Source organism: Physella acuta, unplaced genomic scaffold (genome assembly GCF_028476545.2).
Source record: "Physella acuta isolate Inbredline_101_S28 unplaced genomic scaffold, ASM2847654v3 ptg000261l, whole genome shotgun sequence".
NCBI lineage: Eukaryota > Metazoa > Mollusca > Gastropoda > Physidae > Physella > Physella acuta.
In genome coordinates, this window is record NW_026731780.1 from 141,604 (window position 1) to 161,007 (window position 19,404).

Here is a 19,404-nt window from a genome sequence, read left to right on the forward strand (position 1 = left end):
CGCTACAACTAGGCCTACCAACGTTTAGCCCACCCCACACCCTTCGACACCCCTAACTGATCTAACCTTAGCCTTCCCTTGGCCTACTGCATTCCAGATTATATTATTTTTAGATTATTTTATAAATTAATTTAGTGCCATAATAAAAATTGTAACTAAGATGTATAAGCAATTCTCATCACAATGGTATACATTGTTGCTTTTGAGGCTGCCTATGAAAATAGTGTAATAATTTACTGAAAGAGAGAAATTAGGTGCAATAGCTGTAACAAAACTGCCGAAATAACTAGCCATTACCTGTACAAAAGTAATATTAAAAAAAAAAAAATACCACACATGATAAAAAAAACATGATATTTCTTTAAAGTTTACAAAGTTTTATTATTTACAACATTAATAAACAAAACCGTATGTTAAAACAATGAATGATTCACTATTTCCATTACAGTTAATTAATAAATGTATTTAATTAAACCACAACAAAAGTGATGTGCTTAATTGACTGGCAGTGTTCATACATATTTTTTTTGAATACCAAGAATAGTTATCTCCCTTGATAAAAGCATGGTATCCCCTGATTAGTAATACATAGTTGTGATCTGTAAAATATTTCAGCTTTTTTCTGAATTGGGATTTTCACAGATAAAAAAAAACTATCTAAAATAGTTCAGCTGAAAAACCTTGAAGGATGAGTGGTCATTAGCTTTACAAGAGCCTTTGAAAGTGCAACCTTAGATCGTAAAGTGTTCAGTGTTTGAATATTTAACTAAAAAGTCAAGTTGTTTTAATAATAAGTACATCTATAAAGATCTTCTATACACAATTAAAGGAACATTGGCTACATGTCCACTATCAATTGAATGTCACCTACATGTCCACTATAAATTGGATGTCACCAATATGTCCACTAATGTTCCCTCTAAGCTGCGCAGTCGCGCAGTAGTTTTAAGCTGCCACGCAGTGAATTTGTAAAATAAATATATCCTTGTATAAGACTTTCAGAACAGCGCACACAGAAAATACACTTTGCACATTAGCTTTTCACCTACATGTCCACTATAAATTGGATGTCACCTACATGTCCACTATAAAATGTCACCTACATGTCCACTATAAATTGAATGTCACCTACATGTCCACTATAAAATGTCACCTACATGTCCACTATAAATTGAATGTCACCTACATGTCCACTATAAAATGTCACCTACATGTCCATATCAATTTAATGTCACCTACATGTCCACTATAAAATGTCACCTACATGTCCACTATAAAATGTCACCTACATGTCCACTATCAATTGAATGTCACCTACATGTCCACTATAAAATGTCACCTACATGTCCACTATAAATTGAATGTCACCTACATGTCCACTATAAATTGGATGTCACCTACATGTCCACTATAAATTGAATGTCACCTACATGTCCACTATAAATTGGATGTCACCTACATGTCCACTATAAATTGGATGTCACCTACATGTCCACTATAAATTGAATGTCACCTACATATCCACTATAAATTGAATGTCACCTACATGTCCACTATAAATTGAATGTCACCTACATGTCCACTATAAATTGAATGTCACCTACATGTCCACTATAAATTGAATGTCACCTACATGTCCACTATAAATTGAATGTCACCGACAAGTCCACTATAAATTGAATGTCACCAGCATGTCCACTATAAAATGTCACCTACATGTCCACTATAAATTGGATGTCACCTACATGTCCACTATAAATTGAATGTCACCTACATATCCACTATACATTGAATGTCACCAGCATGTCCACTATAAAATGTCACCTACATATCCACTATAAATTGAATGTCACCTACATGTCCACTATCAATTGAATGTCACCTACATGTCCACTATAAAATGCCACCTACATGTCTACTATCAATTGAATGTCACCTACATATCCACTATAAAATGGATGTAGCCTGGATAGTCTGCAGATTCCTGAAACTCGCACAACCAGGACAGGAATGAAGGGTCTCATGTGCAAACAGGTCACAATCCAAACAGAAATGTTGCTCACACTTTTCACACATATACACCTGCAAGAAAAAACAAAAGATACCCTTGTATAGAAAAAAAAAAGATACCTTAGTATAGAAAAAACCAAAAGATACCTTTGTATAGAAAAAACAAAAGATACCTTTGTATAGAAAAAACAAAAGATACCTTTGTATAGAAAAAACAAAAGATACCTTTGTATAGAAAAAACCAAAAGATACCTTAGTATAGAAACAACAAAAGATACCTTTGTATAGAAAAAACAAAAGATACCTTTGTATAGAAAAAACCAAAAGATACCTTTGTATAGAAAAAACAAAAGATACCTTTGTATAGAAAAAACAAAAGATACCTTTGTATAGAAAAAACAAAAGATACCTTAGTACAGAAACAACAAAAGATACCTTTGTATAGAAAAAACAAAAGATACCTTTGTATAGAAACAACAACATAAGAAAATAAGACACAGTTCTACATTCCAAAGAAGCAAGGAGTAAAGACACAACCTCTCCAACCAGCATTCACTCTCATACTTATTCAGCTGATACATTTTAACATATCTTTCATCTAATTTTCCTGGACAGTGCAGAGGTTTGATTGGGTATTAGGAGAGATTACTGTTGGCTACACCTGCCAAATGGAACTGTCAAATAATTACTAATTAAGAATATTAATTAGCAAGCTTAATACTTACATGAGGATCAAGAATTTGTATTTGACAAGCATAACAACACCTGCGATTTTAAAGAAAATAATAATAATAAACTTGATTACAACAAAACTAATTAATTATATTTTAAAAATACAAAATTTGAACAAATAGAGAAGTATCAATTATATCTATTCCATTTACTGAGCTAAGCCCTAACCTTTATTTTGAAATCTATTCTCTCAACCCTGGATATTATTTAACCAATTGTTCTATCAGTTGTAAAGGTTATTTTGTCATATACACAAATTGCATGAAATAAAGTTTACAATTGTTACTAACAATTTATAATAACAAGTACAGAATTATTTTAAAGTAAAATTAAATAAAATTGCTGAAAATTCACCAATTTATGCTAATAGCATTAATTATTTTAATTATGCAACCTCTCTAGTTGATGTTTCAAATATTTAAACGCAGAAGTAGACCGGTTCAGTGTATACATGTCTTAAAACAAAAAACACATATAAAATTCCTGCCTAGAATGTGAAAAATTGGGCAGAATAAAATTACAAAATTACAATGTCTTTGTTGTAATTTAAAAACTGAAATTAAACTCAGCATAATGCCAAAAGGTCAAATACTTTGTTATGTTTAAATTTTGTAAAATTGCCTGTTGGGAATTGACATTCATCGAATGTGAAAGGGAGACAAACAATGAAACGAGACAATGGGTCACGAATGGGATTGGTAAAGCACATGATCACGGCTGTACATGTTAAATGGAGCATCATGCACAAACAAGTAAAAAAAAAAAAAACAACATACACAGGTCCATCTGTAATTATATCAGAGGTGAGAAGTTCTTTGAAAGCTGCAGGTGGGAACAGGTGATGGTAGGACCTGGCCAGGTGTGGTGCTGAGACTAAGGTGAGATCTGGAAGGTAAAGCACAATGGGTAGGTCATTGACAACAGTACAATGGGTAGGTCATCAACAACAGTGCAGTGGGTAGGTCATCAACAACAGTACAGTGGGTAGGTCATCAACAACAGTGCAATGGCTACATGTCATCAACAACAGTACAATGAGTAGGTCATCAACAACAGTGCAATGGGTAGGTCATCAACAACAGTACAGTGGGTAGGTCATCAACAACAGTACAGTGGGTAGGTCATCAACAACAGTACAGTGGGTAGGTCATCAACAACAGTACAGTGGGTAGGTCATCAACAACAGTGCAATGGCTACATGTCATCAACAACAGTACAATGAGTAGGTCATCAACAACAGTGCAATGGGTAGGTCATCAACAACAGTGCAATGGCTACATGTCATCAACAACAGTGCAATGGCTACATGTCATCAACAGTGCGATGGCTACATGTCATCATCAACAGTACAATGGCTACATGTCATCAACAACAGTACAATGGCTACATGTCATCAACAACAGTACAATGGCTACATGTCATCAACAACAGTACAATGGCTACATGTCATCAACAACAGAACAATGGCTACATGTCATCAACAACAGTACAATGGGTAGGTCATCAACAACAGTACAATGGCTACATGTCATCAACAACAGTACAATGGCTACATGTCATCAACAACAGTGCAATGGCTACGTGTTAACAACAAGTGTAATGAATACATGTCATCAACAACAGTACAATGGCTACATGTCGTCAACAACAGTACAATTGCTTGTGTCATCAACAACATAAAAATAATAGCATGAAATGTTCAAGTGATATATTTTTATAACTTCTGAAGTTTTTAGGAAATGTATGTTCAACACAGTTATAAATTCTCTTAGCCTTTCACATAACAGTTGTTCAGCTGAAGCAGTATAACAAAAGAATGCAATAAAATAAAAAAGTAAACTTATAAGCTATTTACAAAAAGTTGACTTTGATACCAATGATAACATTGAAAATTGAATTACTTAGATTTGTTTCATCTTAAATTCAAAGCTGCGACAAAGTTTACTCACTGCAAGCTTTGCATTCAATAGGCAGCTCGCAGTATTTGCTTTTACACTGTGGGCAGAAGTAGCCAGTGGTGCTGAAGCTGTTGGCTGTTTTACTGTCCAGATGACTGGGGAAAAAATTGTATGCATACAAATATAAAATCTGAGGAAAAGAAATTTTGTTAACGTGTGTAAAATCTTGTTAAAATATAAAGTCTTGTTAAATATAAAGTCTTAAGAAAAAATTGAATTTAATAAAACATGAAATACGACATGTGAATTCCATGATTCACACACAAATAGATTTTAAAACAAACTAGACTGACAAATTTTATACATTTTAATGTGCCTCATTAATTTAATTAATTATGAATTATCATTTAATTATTAATTATACTTATTCAAGGCTGTATCAACTATTCGCTACTCTGTTTTCATTTGGTTAAAAGTAAACCAAAATACACACTTGAAAATGCACTTGATTCTAAGATTCATTTGTGTATGTTAACTGAAATTGGCATGTATAATAAGACATGCTACTTACCACATACACATGGAAGGTTTTTGTTCTGAATCTTTGTCCCCTCCTAGAGTGTGATGCGGGAATCCTGTGAAAAAAAGTCAAATGTACAGTATCAACTTGATGATTGATATGATGATTCTACACTGTCAACTTGATGAATGCTTAATAGATTCTGCACTGTCAACTTGATGATTGCCTATGATGATTCTACACTGTCAACTGTTGAAAGCCTAATAGATTCTGTCTATCAATAGGAGACTAGCGTAGCAATGCAACAACCAGCTTGTATAGTAGTCAAATGAGGGAACACTCAATTTATGTTAAAGTTTGATAGCTTTTTAATAAGAATAAAATAGTCAATTATAATATTATAATAAGTATAATTCCATTCTCATTTCACCTTTTAGCGGTTTAATTTATTGTTAATTTGCATCAACTACACTGAATAGACGGAGTGGTCTAGCGGTAGAGAGCTGGACTGCTAACCCGTTAGTCTCGAGTTCGAATCCGAACCCGGCTCTACGATTAATGTAAACATTTAGCGTGAACCACAGCTCACCTGACCACGTGAGGGGGGTGGGGGTGGGGAGAATTATATATAGAGATAATTATATATATAGATAAGAAATAGTGTGTTTTAAATTTAAGGGTCATCTAGTTATGACTTCCATAAATGAGTTGGTTGTTGGCTGTTCCAACGCAGTGTGGAGGGACAGGGGTCCATGCTGTACATTTCGACCTGCAGAATGCTTGTAGGTAATCAAAAAAAATGTCGTTGTTCTGTAAACAACATGTATATCATACATTTAAAATGTCTGTGCCCGCCTATTAAGCAACAGATCTTTTCTGTTGTAAATTAAAGATTATCAAAATTTTAGAATTGGTGGAATTTAGCTGTTAAGGGCTCTATTTTTGTGTGATTTGATGTTGGTTCATGAAAAAAAAAATTCTTTCAGGCATTTAAAAGAAGTTATAGTGGTAGTGGAGGTAGGACAAAATGGTTACTTTTATGCCATTATTGGTCATTGGCTACAGACAAATGAATCGTATGTGTCAGGAGTCATTTTGTCAGGAGCCAATATGTCGGGAGCCCATTTGTTGGGAGCCAATATGTCTGTCATAAGCCAATTCGGGGGAAGCCCATTTGTTGTGAGCTCTTATGTCGGGAGCTGATTTGTTGAGAGGCAATATGTCCTGAGCCTATTTGTCGGGAGCCAATATGTCTGGAGTCCATTTGTCTGGAGCCTAAATGTCGGGAGCCCATTTATCGGAAATATATATGTCAGGGCCCTTTTGACAGGGCTATTTTGACTGGGTGATTTTGTCGGGGGTCAATTTGACAAGGTCATATTGACGGGGCCATTTTGTCGGGGTCGATTTGACGGGGTCATATTGACAGGGCCATTTTGTCGGGGTCGATTTGACGGGGTCATATTGACGTAGCCATTTTGTCGGGGTCGATTTGACAGGGTCATATTGACGGAGCCATTTTGTCGGGGTCGATTTGACAGGGTCATATTGATGGGCTGTTTTGACGGGGTCGATATGATGGTGCACCAAAAAAAGTACACTGGGCAATTATTTTTTCGGTAGGATGAAATGTGGAACTAGAGCTGAAATAAATTTGGGATAAAAGAAGAATATAATTTTAAATTGTATAAGTCACAATGGTGATATACAGAGTAAAACAAGACACAACATATCATACATTCTTCCCTTTCAAACAGCTCTATCCATATCAGTCTTTTTTTTTAAATATTTTAAGCATAAAAAATAGATTTTTAAAAGGTTTTAATGTGATTAAAATAATATTTAGGGGATGCAACACATGATGATTTTAATCTGGTTTTTATCCTTTGAAACTACAAAATAAATAACTATTTTATTGGTAAATGAAGATTTAATGTAACAGCATATTATATTTTGAACATTATCAATTTTAAAGACGATCTATTATCAAACAATTTATTACTAGTTTAAATTGGGTTTTGAACTCCGTGAATGTTGTTGTTGTTTAAGGTTTCAATCATAAGATTATATCATAGACTAGTTTCTTTTTTAAAGATTATTTTTTATTAGCCAATGAAAGTTTTGTTTTACGTTACACAGAGGACAAGTCTAATAAGCTGTGTCAATAGATGGCGTAACAGAATAGGACATTTCAGCAGTTTGTTATCTCCCCTTCTACATCTGTTTACAATCATTGTACATACAATCAAAAATTAAGTAAAATCTGAATAGATCAAAATTAACAGATTATTGCATTATCTTTAGAGATACACTTGTCTACAAATTTAACAGAACATTAGGTATAATTGGGTGAAAAACAGATTGCAGAATTTCTTGAAAATATAAAGGTCAATTTTTTTGTAATTGTAAAAAAAACTTACCCATTCTGATTAGAGAAGACTCAGTATTTGTCTGTGGAAATATAAAATAATGCATTAAATATTTTAAAAGATCTGCTTGAGCCCTGTATTTAACATGAAGTAGTGGGTATCAGCAGTAAAAAAATTCAAAAACCTTGAAGGGCAAAGTATAAAAAGTACTCAAGTGTAATTTTATAGTTTTGAGAAAACCCAGTTATTAAAATGACATTGAAATATCTGGTATTTTCAATAGTTTTATTACATTAAACCATTTGGGCACTTTTTTCATGACCCAACTATACATGTATGGTTCAGGGGATGCAATCAAATATTATGCAGGTCTTTACTCATATTTTTTAAAAATGTGAATCAAGTACTTTTTCACTGTGTCAAACAATATCATAGATTTGTCTACATTGAAGTATGATGTATATATAAAACACAAAGGAAACGTAAACAACTGAAACAACTAATAAATAGAACTAACAAACCAGATGAACTAGCTAACAAGTAAACAAAAGCTAATGTACAAGACCTGCAAACATTATGAAACAATACCTTGAGTAACTTGTACAAACAAAACTAACAAACAAATCTAATGAATACAAAAAAAAAAGTAACTACCATTACAAATATTATAGGACCATCACACAAACAAATCAAACAAACAAACAAAAATGAACAAACAAGCCATACAAACATTACAAAAATACCACAAACAAAACTACCAAACCAGACTATGTCACTAACCGATGCAGGGGGTGGGGTAACATGCTGACTAAGCAGATCTTTGAAATGTGATTCATCCAGAATAACATTGTAGGTACCTGGAAGACAAAACACATTAACTTTATAGAGAAACCTATGTTGTTCTTTTTTTTTCAATATACAAATCATGCATTTTTTTTTAAATTTGTAATTGTAGAATAAAGTTTTACTGAGTGTGTCATACCTGATGTTTGTTGGCACAAGGTCTTACAAATTCTCACTTCTGCTGCTAAGCCTACGACTGAACATCGTACATTAGCATCAGCAACAGTCTAAAAAAAAATTATTTTAAAATCTAAATACTGTTACACACGAATAAAAGGATAAATTAAAAGTATGTCATTGTTGTACAGGACGTTTTTAAATCACTAACAGTAACTGTTGGGAATTCATTTATTTTTTTAAAAAGTGTTTTATTTGTAACATTGTACAAAACGAAAATAGAAATTTATAATAAAAAAAAAACCTTGATGATTTCCTTAATGTCACTAGGGTCACAAGTTGTTAGACTACCCATTATGATCAGAAGCTCTCGACTGGAATGACTTGGCATGTGTCTACAGGGAGATAATTCATAAACATTTTGTTTTCTCAGTAAGAAGAATCATTTCACAGGAAAATGTGCCAAATATACCCAAGTGGTAATTTATTAAATGGTCATTTTTAAACATTGAAATATCTATGCTTCAAAGAGTTAATAGATTTTATAAAGGATTAGTTTTTAATATTCCAAGAAGAGATTGAAAATCAAATACTTTTGAAATGATATTAAATGGAAATGCAATTTCAAACTAAGTGACATTATTAATAAAGAAACTACTCACTTAAGTGAAGCAAGTGCAAGTTCTAGAGAGTTCTGTAGAGAAAATTCACCAACACAAGCTTGAGTAGCTAAAGTCTGAAGTGCTTTTATATGACGGCGAGGATTACCTGCACAAATAAAAAAAACATTTTATATGACGACAAGGATTACCTAAAATTAAAAATATTTTTATTGAAATGTTTGAAAATAAAAGCCCAATACCTCCAAGCTCTGTAACTTTTTCAGCCTTTTTGCTTCTAGACAGAATTAATCCCAGCTGGCTGATTGGGTTCTGGTCAAAATATTCCTCAACGAAAAACTCAAGAAGCTGAAAAAACAACATGGCTGGGACTTAGTCAAACAAACTAAGTCTAAAAATTCTACTAATGAACTATATTCTTCCTTTTTTAGGTATTTTATATATTCTAACATTTTATAAATTGTACTGTGATGGCAATCAAAAATCAATGTTTTAAATAAATTTCACTGCAGCAAGCCTCATTTATGTGATCTACATAGTAATTCTATTTAGTGTGTAATACAAAAAAATAGATGCATAGTTTATGAAAATAATTACACTAGTAATGACTACATTAAAATCTATAATGTTCACAATTAACAGGAAAAAGACACAGTAAAAGAGAAAACAATAAAGTGTACTAAAATAAAAGTTAGAATATAAATTAATAAATTAATAAATATTGTACCTTTAAAGATGCTATAAGGCGTGTGGGCTTCAGATCTTGGTCTGACATTGCAGAAGATGCATCAATTACAATAAACAAATGGCGCATCTACAATGAAAAAGCACACCAGTATTTTTCAAACAGTAATAAAGAAATTAAAAAGTTCCTACACTACAGTTGGTCAAAAAAAGTGATTGAAATTAATATTCAGAGACCTGTGTGGCAGATATAGAGATCTTTAAAAACAAGCAAGATTAAAATACAATTTCGCTACAAAATTTGTAGACACATTTTAAAAATCACACATAACTTATTAAATGTGTAACTGGGTCTAAGATTAACATACCATCCCCAGTCGAACATTTGTAACTCTTTCCAACAGCTGCCTGCGTTTAGCTCGATGAAGAATGTCATCCACGCTGGCCTTAAGTGAACCTGATTCATCTTCATGCAACTCCTCCCTAAGTTCAACAATTCAAAATTAATTTTAATCATCGAATGCACAGTATTTAGGTATGAAATTAAAGAACAAGAATAATAATTTGTGAGGTAGAGAGCACAACTGTTAACAGAAACTCTTGAGTTAGGTTTCAGGCTCATGTCAGTACAAAGTACCCGAGTCTGTGCAGCTGATAGCTTCTAAACATAAAATTGACCACACTATCCCAGAAATGAGTCTTAGAAAAGGGTGAGCTCTAGTTTATCTGTCAGGTCCAAAAAAGTAACTTTTCTATATTAATTAAAATTAATTGCATCTACAAATTCGAAGTTAAATTCCTGCTATAGTCATTTCTTCTTCATGGTACGATTCTATAGTTAAAATATATAGATGTAATGTATTGCGATGACAGGGATAATTTAATTGGTAAATTAAGTAAATTAATCACAAAACGGAAAACACGATTCAACATTGTTCTTCTAAAATTAAACTACCATTAAAAATATAAATAATATACTTTACACATACCAAGTTTTCTCATATTCTGTCTCCCATCTGTAGCCTTTATCATCATCATCAGCCATATTGATGATCTACTTATATGTTCTATAACAAAAGAAATAATGATTTTAAAATAACTGTAAAGAGTATTAAAAATACTCAAAAAGTCAAGAAGTTCTGGATAGTGGATAACGATACTCCACCGGGAGTCCAATCATTCATAATACTATTTCATACTGATACTGGGTTATCTCATAATATAGCGTCGGAAAATTATCCGGTAGTGTTTGTTGAGTTTGTTAACATTTGTTACTGTACAGTAACTGTACAGCATGCCGTAAACTCATAGTTTATTTGACCGTATATTTAACTCAATGCAACGAGCCCGCCGGTTGGTTGAGGCCACGCCGGGGGGACGATCTGTCCGGGATTCAAAGGGTCAATTCTAAATATCATCCAAATCTAGATCTAGGCCAAGTAAAATAAGACGATTAGATTTACTCAAGTTTAAAAGTTGTAAAAAGAACTAGAACAATGTGTTTGGTTAAATATCGGGAAATTACCCCGATAGGGCGAATAAGGCCGGGCGGTACTGACTCAGTCACTGACTGAGTCAGTGACTGGACTGGGGTCTTCTATGATTTATCTAAAATAATATTAAAACATCAAAGCGAGTGTTTATTACTAGATCTACGAGTACCCTTTGAACTATATTTTGTAGTTTTTAAATCAATAGATCTTTTATTTAAATATTTAGCGAAAACTTTGTTTTATTTTTTTAAAAAGTGAGTGCTTCTGGTGTCTGACGACTTTGTTTTACAACAATGCTGCAAGCTACTTTCGGTTTCGTACACAGTAGTTACTCTACTTACCGAGTAAAGTTGTATTTTTTCCAAAAACACATAACCCTATAGATCTAACTACATTCGCAAAAGTCGTTAAAAATACTGAGATATGCAAGGATAACATTAACATAATGGATATGCGAATTGTTTTTTTTTTTCGAAATTAAGCCTAATATTATAGAAACTATGACTGTTTGTCTAAAGTGTATACTCGGTCGGTGTATAGGCCTACCATGCTCATTTTAAAAATATAATTTGACACTAGTTCAAATACAAAATTACAAACTACTACAAGCATTAGACATACCTACTTAAATAATGTGTAGACTTTAAGTTTAGTTCAGTCGATTTCTTTGATCAAAGCTTACTAGAGTAATGTGTATAGACCTGCTGAAGGCAGTGGCGTAGCGAGGTCGGGTGTCACCCGGTGCGGCACTTAATGGTGTCACCCCCCCCCCCCCCAGAGGCGTAGCGACCCTTCCCTCAAAATTTCGATTTGCACCCCCCCCCAAACTTTCGTCAAAAAAGTGTGACGTCATTTGTGGATGACCCCAGAGTCCACCCCCCCCCCCCCGGGAAAATTTACTCCACCCGCCCCCCAAAAGTATACAGCCCCCCCCCCAATCCGGGTTCATGTTAGTAGACCGTCCCTAGTCCACCCAACTCTGATGGGTACCTAACTCACGTTAGGGAAAGTGAAGGCGGTTGGGCATAGTGCTGACCACACTATCCCTCCTTGAATCATAAGCCGATGTCACAGAAACAGGCGAACTTTACTTTTAATTTAAATCAGATTTTGTGTTTTATCACAGTTTTGTTTCTTTCTGGCTGTGTTATGCCTAAGAGAATACGTGTATCCAGTTTGTATAGGCTGTTTATTTTAAAGGCTGTAGTGTAAGAGAAAGGTAGTATAATTTATTTTACACATGCCAAGGGACGTAATAAATATATTATTTTTTTACTTCAGAAAGTATTAGTTGTACCCCCTTCTGAATTTTTTTTTCTTTCCTTAAACAGATTAAACCATGAAATTAAAGTCGATATCTGCATTAATTAATCTCACCTGTATTATTCACCAATATATGTATTGTATCTAGGCCTACTAATTCCTTTCTCCTTGGTACCCTATGGATTTTATTTTGTTTTAACCATTAATACTTTAATTGGAAATAAAGTTTAGAATTAAAAAAAAAAAGTTTAGAGACTTGTAGTTAACTTATTGCAAACAAATGTTCACAGCCAGAGTAAGAAATGTTTTCAAATCTAATTCCTCTTATAAAGAGGTATCTCTGACCTTAAATTTCATGTTTTAGAAATATTAAATTAGATATTTTTGTGCATGTAAATATTATAAACAAATCAGTGAGATGATAGTATTAGTTTCAATGAGGCAATATTATTGTGCATCTTAGAAAATTATGAATATTTTAATTCTACTCTCTCTAGAGTTAAACGCCAAACTGACTTCTATATTGGGAGTGTAACTTTAACGCAAAAGTAAAAACTACCAAGTATTTATTTAGAATTACCAACTAACCTTCTAGCGAGACAGCTTCACCAACCTGTCTTGTAAATAGCTAATCAAACTGAGACAAGTAGATAAGACAATGTGGTCAGCATGCAAGCCTGGAACACAAGTCTTGGTGTCTACTGGTGTAGAATTTGGTGATCATAGCAGTATTTATATGAGAACTTTCAAGACTGAAGAGGTGCAGTGTTTCACGTTAATAGAAGTTAAACATGGGAATTAACCTTAAACCTCAGTTCTGTGATCTTTTTAATAAAAAAATCAGCAAAAATGTGTGGATATAAGATGGCCCTTGTTATCCATAGGATCAATAGCTGATGGTAGAAAAGCACACAAAGAAGCTTCACCTTGCACATGCACTCAAAAAATTTGCCAAAACATCAGGTTACCTCAAACTCAAAACACAACAAGAGATTTTTTTCTTGTAAAGGCACATAGAACTAGTCATAAGTGGGATGTAGTGTTGGGTATTCATCCAAATTTCTGGGTTTCTCAAGAAAACAAAATGTTCTAGGGCTATTTAACACAATTATTATATAGCACAGAAATAATCTGATATTTAATAGATTATGAGAAGGTTTATGTTATATGATGGTGTGGTCGTACGGTAGAGCAGGGGTCGGCAACCTTTTGAAGCGGAAGAGCCAAAAGTTACAATTTTCAAAATTTCAAGGGTTTCAAAGAGCCATTAACACTGTTTTATTTCAAATATTTTATTTTTTTATTGAGATTATTAGCATTTGTTCAAGGAGCTGGAGAGCCGCATCTTGATATCAAAAGAGCCGCATGCGGCTCGCGAGCCGCAGGTTGCCGACCCCTGCGGTAGAGCAATCAACTGCCAACCTGAATGTCTCCAATTTGGATCCTAAGCGTAACAACAAGTTCATGTTACATAAAACAATTTTCCCATATAAGAAAGTGTTAAAGCACTTACAATCAGACTGTTGTAATGAATATAACAAAATAGACTAATACTGGCCAATAATAGTCATTTCTAATCTAACAATGTAAAAATAAAAGTATAAAACACAAAGAATAAATTTTTTTAAACACTTGACAAAAAAACCAACAACCAATTATGAAGTTATAGATAATAATAAAATGTTTTATTTTTTACTGATGACACTAGAGCACTAGGGGAATTACTGTATTTATTTAATTGCTATTAATTTGTAGTTGTATTAATAGCAATAAAAAATATATCAAAACATTACAAATCACACAATAGTTTATTGTAAGAAGAGCTGATTGAATTAACTTTCATGTAAAAATGGAAATAAAAGCATCATGAATAAGCAGGACTAGCATATATAAAGAAGGGAGTTGATAAAACACTTACTAGATGTACTTTTTTTTTTTTGCGGTGTTGTCAAAATAAAGGAACCAAGTACATTTAAATTAACAGTAGAAAAATAATTGTCAAGATGTTCAATTAAATATTCTACTCCAAAAAAAAAATCTCCACATTCTCTAGACGCTACACAGCATTGCTAAAAATTAGGGGAAATTTAAAAATAATCTATTTTCTTGCATTTACTATTTCAAGAAATTCAGGTTTTAGAGAGGCACCTCCAACCAAAAACCCATCAATATCTGGTTTCTTTGCCAGTTCAGCTGCATTAGATCCTTTAACAGACCCTGTTAAAAAAAAATTAAAAGAAAAATATATTTAAAACGCTATTTATTTATCTAAGGTAACATTTTCAAACATCATAATGCAAAATAGAATTTAGTAGTACTGTAAATTTCTATTTAAAGAATTTTAGAAATTAAAATGAATAACTGATGTTGGATTTTCTATAATTGTTGTCCAGATTAAAATACAATTATAAAGCTCAGTTGTAGGAACAACAAAGTATCACTTAAGGTAGTGGTAATCAGTACAGGAATCTGGAGCTTTATACAAGGAATGGAATTAATGACTACTTTACAAACCTCCATAAATAATTCTAATTTTCTTGGCAACATCAGGGGAAATAGTTGAGCTAATCCACTGCCTGAGTTGCTGATGGACTTCCTGTGCTTGTTCAGGAGATGCTGTTTTACCAGTACCAATGGCCCACACAGGTTCATAAGCAATCACAACATGGGTCCAATCTTTTATTAAATCTATGTCAACAAAACCAAAAATTGAATGTATAATTCAGGGTAAATTCTTTTTTTAAATTGTGGTACAGCTAGCAGGGAGGAAGAGAGCACAAATGTTAACACAAAAGGTTCAATTTCAGATCCTGGGTTTGAATCTATAGGACATCCCCGAGTCCACCAACCTCTGATGGGTGCATCCAGGGAAATTAAAGATGGTTGGGCATAGAACTGACAACATTATCCTTCCATATGCAGAGGTTACAAAAAATGATGAGCTCTACTATTATATCTGCACTAAAGGCCACCATGCCAAATTTTAATTTTTTTTTTCTTTATACTTAATAAAATCAATAAAAATTTAAACATATTTTATTAAAAATAAAACGAGCTACATAATGAGAGAAACAAAATATTGTACAACGAGTTACCTGCCAAAGCTTTCATCTGACGATTGATCACCTCCATGGTCTGGCCTGCCTCTCTTTCTTCAAGCTTCTCTCCTACACATGGGATGACTCCAAGTCCATTATCAAGAGCAAATTTTGTTTTCTCAGCCACAAACTTAAAACAAATAGTGGAAAAAGAATCCCCTGAATATTTCTTTATTGTAAAAAGGTATATGAACGAAAGAGAACACAGAAAGGAAATAAAAAACACCACAATACAATAACATACATTTTAATCACTTTAAGAACCAACAATTTTTCCTCAATTGATAAGGTTCATGCTCTTTTTGAGCTGTGGATTTGTAAGATTTTTCTACAATATCTCAGATGGTGAGCAAATATGTTTTAAGCTTAGTATAATTTTAAAAGATATAACTTTAAAGAATGCTTAGTGTAACCCAAGAAGGATGGGTGAATTTACAAAGAATATCTGGATTAATGTATTACCTCAGCTGCTACTTTTTATATCAAATACAATGTATAAAGCATGACCATTTATAAAATGGCATAATATATGAGTAAAAATAAAATGCATACATTAATTGGGAAGTACTGGAGGTACAAAAGCAGCAACAGATTTAAAACTGTCGACATGACAGGATTGTAGACACTATAACACTCACTGTATCTGACTCTCCAAGGATGTGTCTTCTCTCTGAGTGACCAGTAATGACCCATGAGCCTCCAAGATCTTTGATCATCAATGGACTGGAATTTTTTTAAAAGCAATATGCTATTGGGTCAAATATGAAATTCACTTCCTTAAAAACATCATAAGGTTAAAAAAAAAAAGAGAGAATTTAGTAATTTAATATTTAAAGTGAGTATTTATCAATTTAACATTTAGGCCCTAAAGTAAGAATTTTAGCAAATTTTATTGATTTAATATTTAGCATGAAAAGTGCCCAAATAAAGTCTAAAACACAGACACTTTTCAATATTAAAACCAGTATAGAATTCCTATACCTGATCTCTCCAGTGAAAGCACCTTCTTTCTCTTTGTAACAGTTCTGGGCAGCAACATGAACATTGGATGGGAGGTGTTCCCTACTATACTGCAGATAAGGGGCTGGGGGTGCTACTACCACTTCTACAAACAAAGGAAACAAACACAAAAGTTATTGATGACATTAAAAAAACTATTTGTTCAATTAATCAAGATTGAGCACATTACATCACTTGCTATTTATCAGCAGTGAATCTTCTCCACATAATACACAGCAGCTAAAGTTTTTATACTTGGAATTATAAAACCAACAATGATTTTTTACTCTACATCAGGCTTATGTTAAGTAACAAAAATGTAAAAAAAAATCTGTAGCAGCCTACAAATTTTGTGGGAATTTTTATACCAGTGTCCGATAATAGAACCCTCTTAAAAAAGGGGTGTAAGGTTAGTGGTAGTTAACTAAAACGCACACATGGCTTGCTAATGTCACTACTAACCCTATTCCTAACCCCAACCCTAGTCCAACCTTATGCCTAACCCTAATTTCTAACCATATAATTAGCTGAGATTACAAAACTACTAACAACTCAATACACCTATTTTTGGGAGAGTCTATTATCGGACATATGTATCTATAATCATCCAAAAACAGGAATGCTATCTATATTCTTGCATTGGCATCCCAGATTTACCACTGTGCCAAATTCCAGCTCAATCGAACAATGGGAAGTGGATTAAATTAATAATCATAAATATTCCAAGATTTGTGGAGCCACACACAAACATACTGAGCAAGCTAAATAATAAATATTAGGCTTAATAAAAAGCTAAAAGCCTTTTAATTACTTTAAAAAACAGGCCTAATCCTAATAACCCAATATTTAAATAAGTTTAAGGGGTCAGCGTGGTCGAGTCGGTAAAGCTCTTGGTTGCTAAACCGAAAAGTCTCAAGTTCGAGCCCTCGGGCAGATGAGGCTCATTAGCAGGGGACATCAACTCTTCTAGGAGAGACAACTCTAAAATCAAATAACTGCTGCCTTGTAGTTTGTTCTTGGTTGGACAAAAGCTATGGAAGCAAATCCAAAAAGAAAAGCAGGCTGAAATCGGAGTCAATGGCCTCAATAGCCCATAACCAGTTGACACATATACTTAATTGTGTTGGAAAGGATCCCTTCAAACACTAAAATTAAGAACGAAGCAAGTAGAGAAATAAGTTTACTTTAGTTTTCAATTTTAATCAAGACGGCCATCCTGTTTTCACCAAGCTTCTTTTGGAGCTTAATATGGGTAGTTTAGTTCTATACGGTGAGAGCTTAATACATTTTTAAAGTGCCGAAAGTCTCAAGACAGCAAGCTTGCAGAAATAACCACGTACATTAAATGGACGAGTAATAGATGTGTTAGGGGCTGTTTAATGAACACCAACTTATGTAATCTAAACATTGCATAAGTCAAAACGGCAGTGCTTGTTTTTTTTCTATAAAATTAGCCTAACGGTCGACGGTACCGGTACATAGCGTCACGCGAGCGTTAACTCGGTGGGGAATGAAAAGGTGGGGTTCAAGAAATGCGACTCAGCATGCTTTTTACATTTCTTGACCCTTCTGAATAGTTCTATCGTCCCCACTGAGAAAATTGATCACCAATGAATGACGCGTCATACTTCTACAGCTGGTCTTTCTCCCACAACTATCCCTTGTATTCACGAACAAAAAAACCCTGACCCGTCTCCAAAATCACATCGCTGAGTTTTACTCAACCTCTCCCCACCACAAATCACAATTTCTATCTGAAACAATATGTTCATATGTTTGTTCTGTAATAATGCACGCTGTCATTACTATCTTAAGAGCGATGTCATTTATGAGCTATCTAATATTGATGTGATTACTGCAAATAAAGTGTTCAAAAGTTCGACCTCCCAACAATTGTTGTGGTCTTGGATGCACACTATTAAGTCTGAAAATGTCTATTAGTCATTCATGTCAACTATATTGAAAAAAAAAAAGAAAAATTACTATACAGGCATATTTTAAAACAATACAAAAACAATCATATTAAACCACAAAATCAACACAAAAGACATGCGAATAGACAATTTTTCAAGGGAAACTACTCTATTATTGTTTTTGAAACATGGCCACTGCTTGTATTTACTCATTATTGTCTCGAAACGGGGTAGTTTAACGTTTATTCCAGGATATTTATGACTGGTTTGGTCTTGGATTGTGATTTGTTATTCAATTATCTGTAAAGTTATGTAAAATATGACATAAATATTAAATATGGCCAAATGAAAGAAATATTCATTAGTTACCTTCATCGCACATTACTAGATCTAGCTAGCTACGTTGGAATTTACGACGCTAAACTAAGATTTTACCCTACTCTCTCTAGATCTACTACTAGACTAGCTAGGCTAGATCTCTAGACTCTTAAAGTCTAGGGCTAGATCTAATCTAGATTCTAGATCTAGACTAGATCTAGATATCTAGATTCTAGATCTAGATTCTAGAGCCGCTAGACTAGCGAAATGTGAGAAGAAAATTGAAAATGTACCAACCAGCATTCGGATCAATGGGACCTTTTTTCATCCATTGTACAATTTCATCAATTGATTTCTTGTCCCCATTCATCTTCCAGTTACCCCCTACAAAGAATTTACGTTCTGAACTCATTTTGCAGATGTTTGTAAAATAGAGAATATGAAATGAACTTCACAAAGATGTGAATTATGCGGACAGGCGAAGTAACCCTAAACACCGGCGAAGAAGACCTTGGAAGAAAGGTAAA

The 19,404-nt window shown here is 33.5% G+C and overlaps 2 protein-coding genes across 3 annotated transcripts; both read right to left on the minus strand.

Moving 5' to 3' along the window:
* Positions 1-377: 377 nt before the first annotated feature.
* LOC131938966 (general transcription factor IIH subunit 2) lies at positions 378-10,858 on the minus strand. 2 transcript variants are annotated; one of them, XR_009386380.1, is made up of 15 exons: positions 10,783-10,858; positions 10,162-10,276; positions 9,837-9,923; positions 9,352-9,457; positions 9,152-9,257; positions 8,794-8,884; positions 8,512-8,599; positions 8,310-8,386; positions 7,581-7,611; positions 5,212-5,275; positions 4,692-4,795; positions 3,519-3,627; positions 2,736-2,775; positions 1,286-2,082; positions 378-1,182 (listed from the first exon to the last, which is right to left on the minus strand). XR_009386380.1 is itself a non-coding variant. In XM_059297214.1 (14 exons), exons 1-14 carry the CDS (start codon positions 10,836-10,838, stop codon positions 1,948-1,950), a joined length of 1,209 nt encoding a protein of 402 aa, XP_059153197.1. In that variant the 5' UTR covers positions 10,839-10,858; the 3' UTR covers positions 378-1,947. The 2 variants fall into 2 exon arrangements, 1 of the variants encoding a protein (XP_059153197.1); XM_059297214.1 differs by having other exon boundaries at positions 378-2,082.
* Positions 10,859-14,212: 3,354 nt separating this feature from the next.
* LOC131938972 (triosephosphate isomerase) lies at positions 14,213-19,402 on the minus strand. The gene is made up of 6 exons (XM_059297220.1): positions 19,175-19,402; positions 16,629-16,752; positions 16,286-16,370; positions 15,645-15,777; positions 15,064-15,237; positions 14,213-14,766 (listed from the first exon to the last, which is right to left on the minus strand). Exons 1-6 carry the CDS (start codon positions 19,287-19,289, stop codon positions 14,648-14,650), a joined length of 750 nt encoding a protein of 249 aa, XP_059153203.1. The 5' UTR covers positions 19,290-19,402; the 3' UTR covers positions 14,213-14,647.
* Positions 19,403-19,404: the final 2 nt, after the last annotated feature.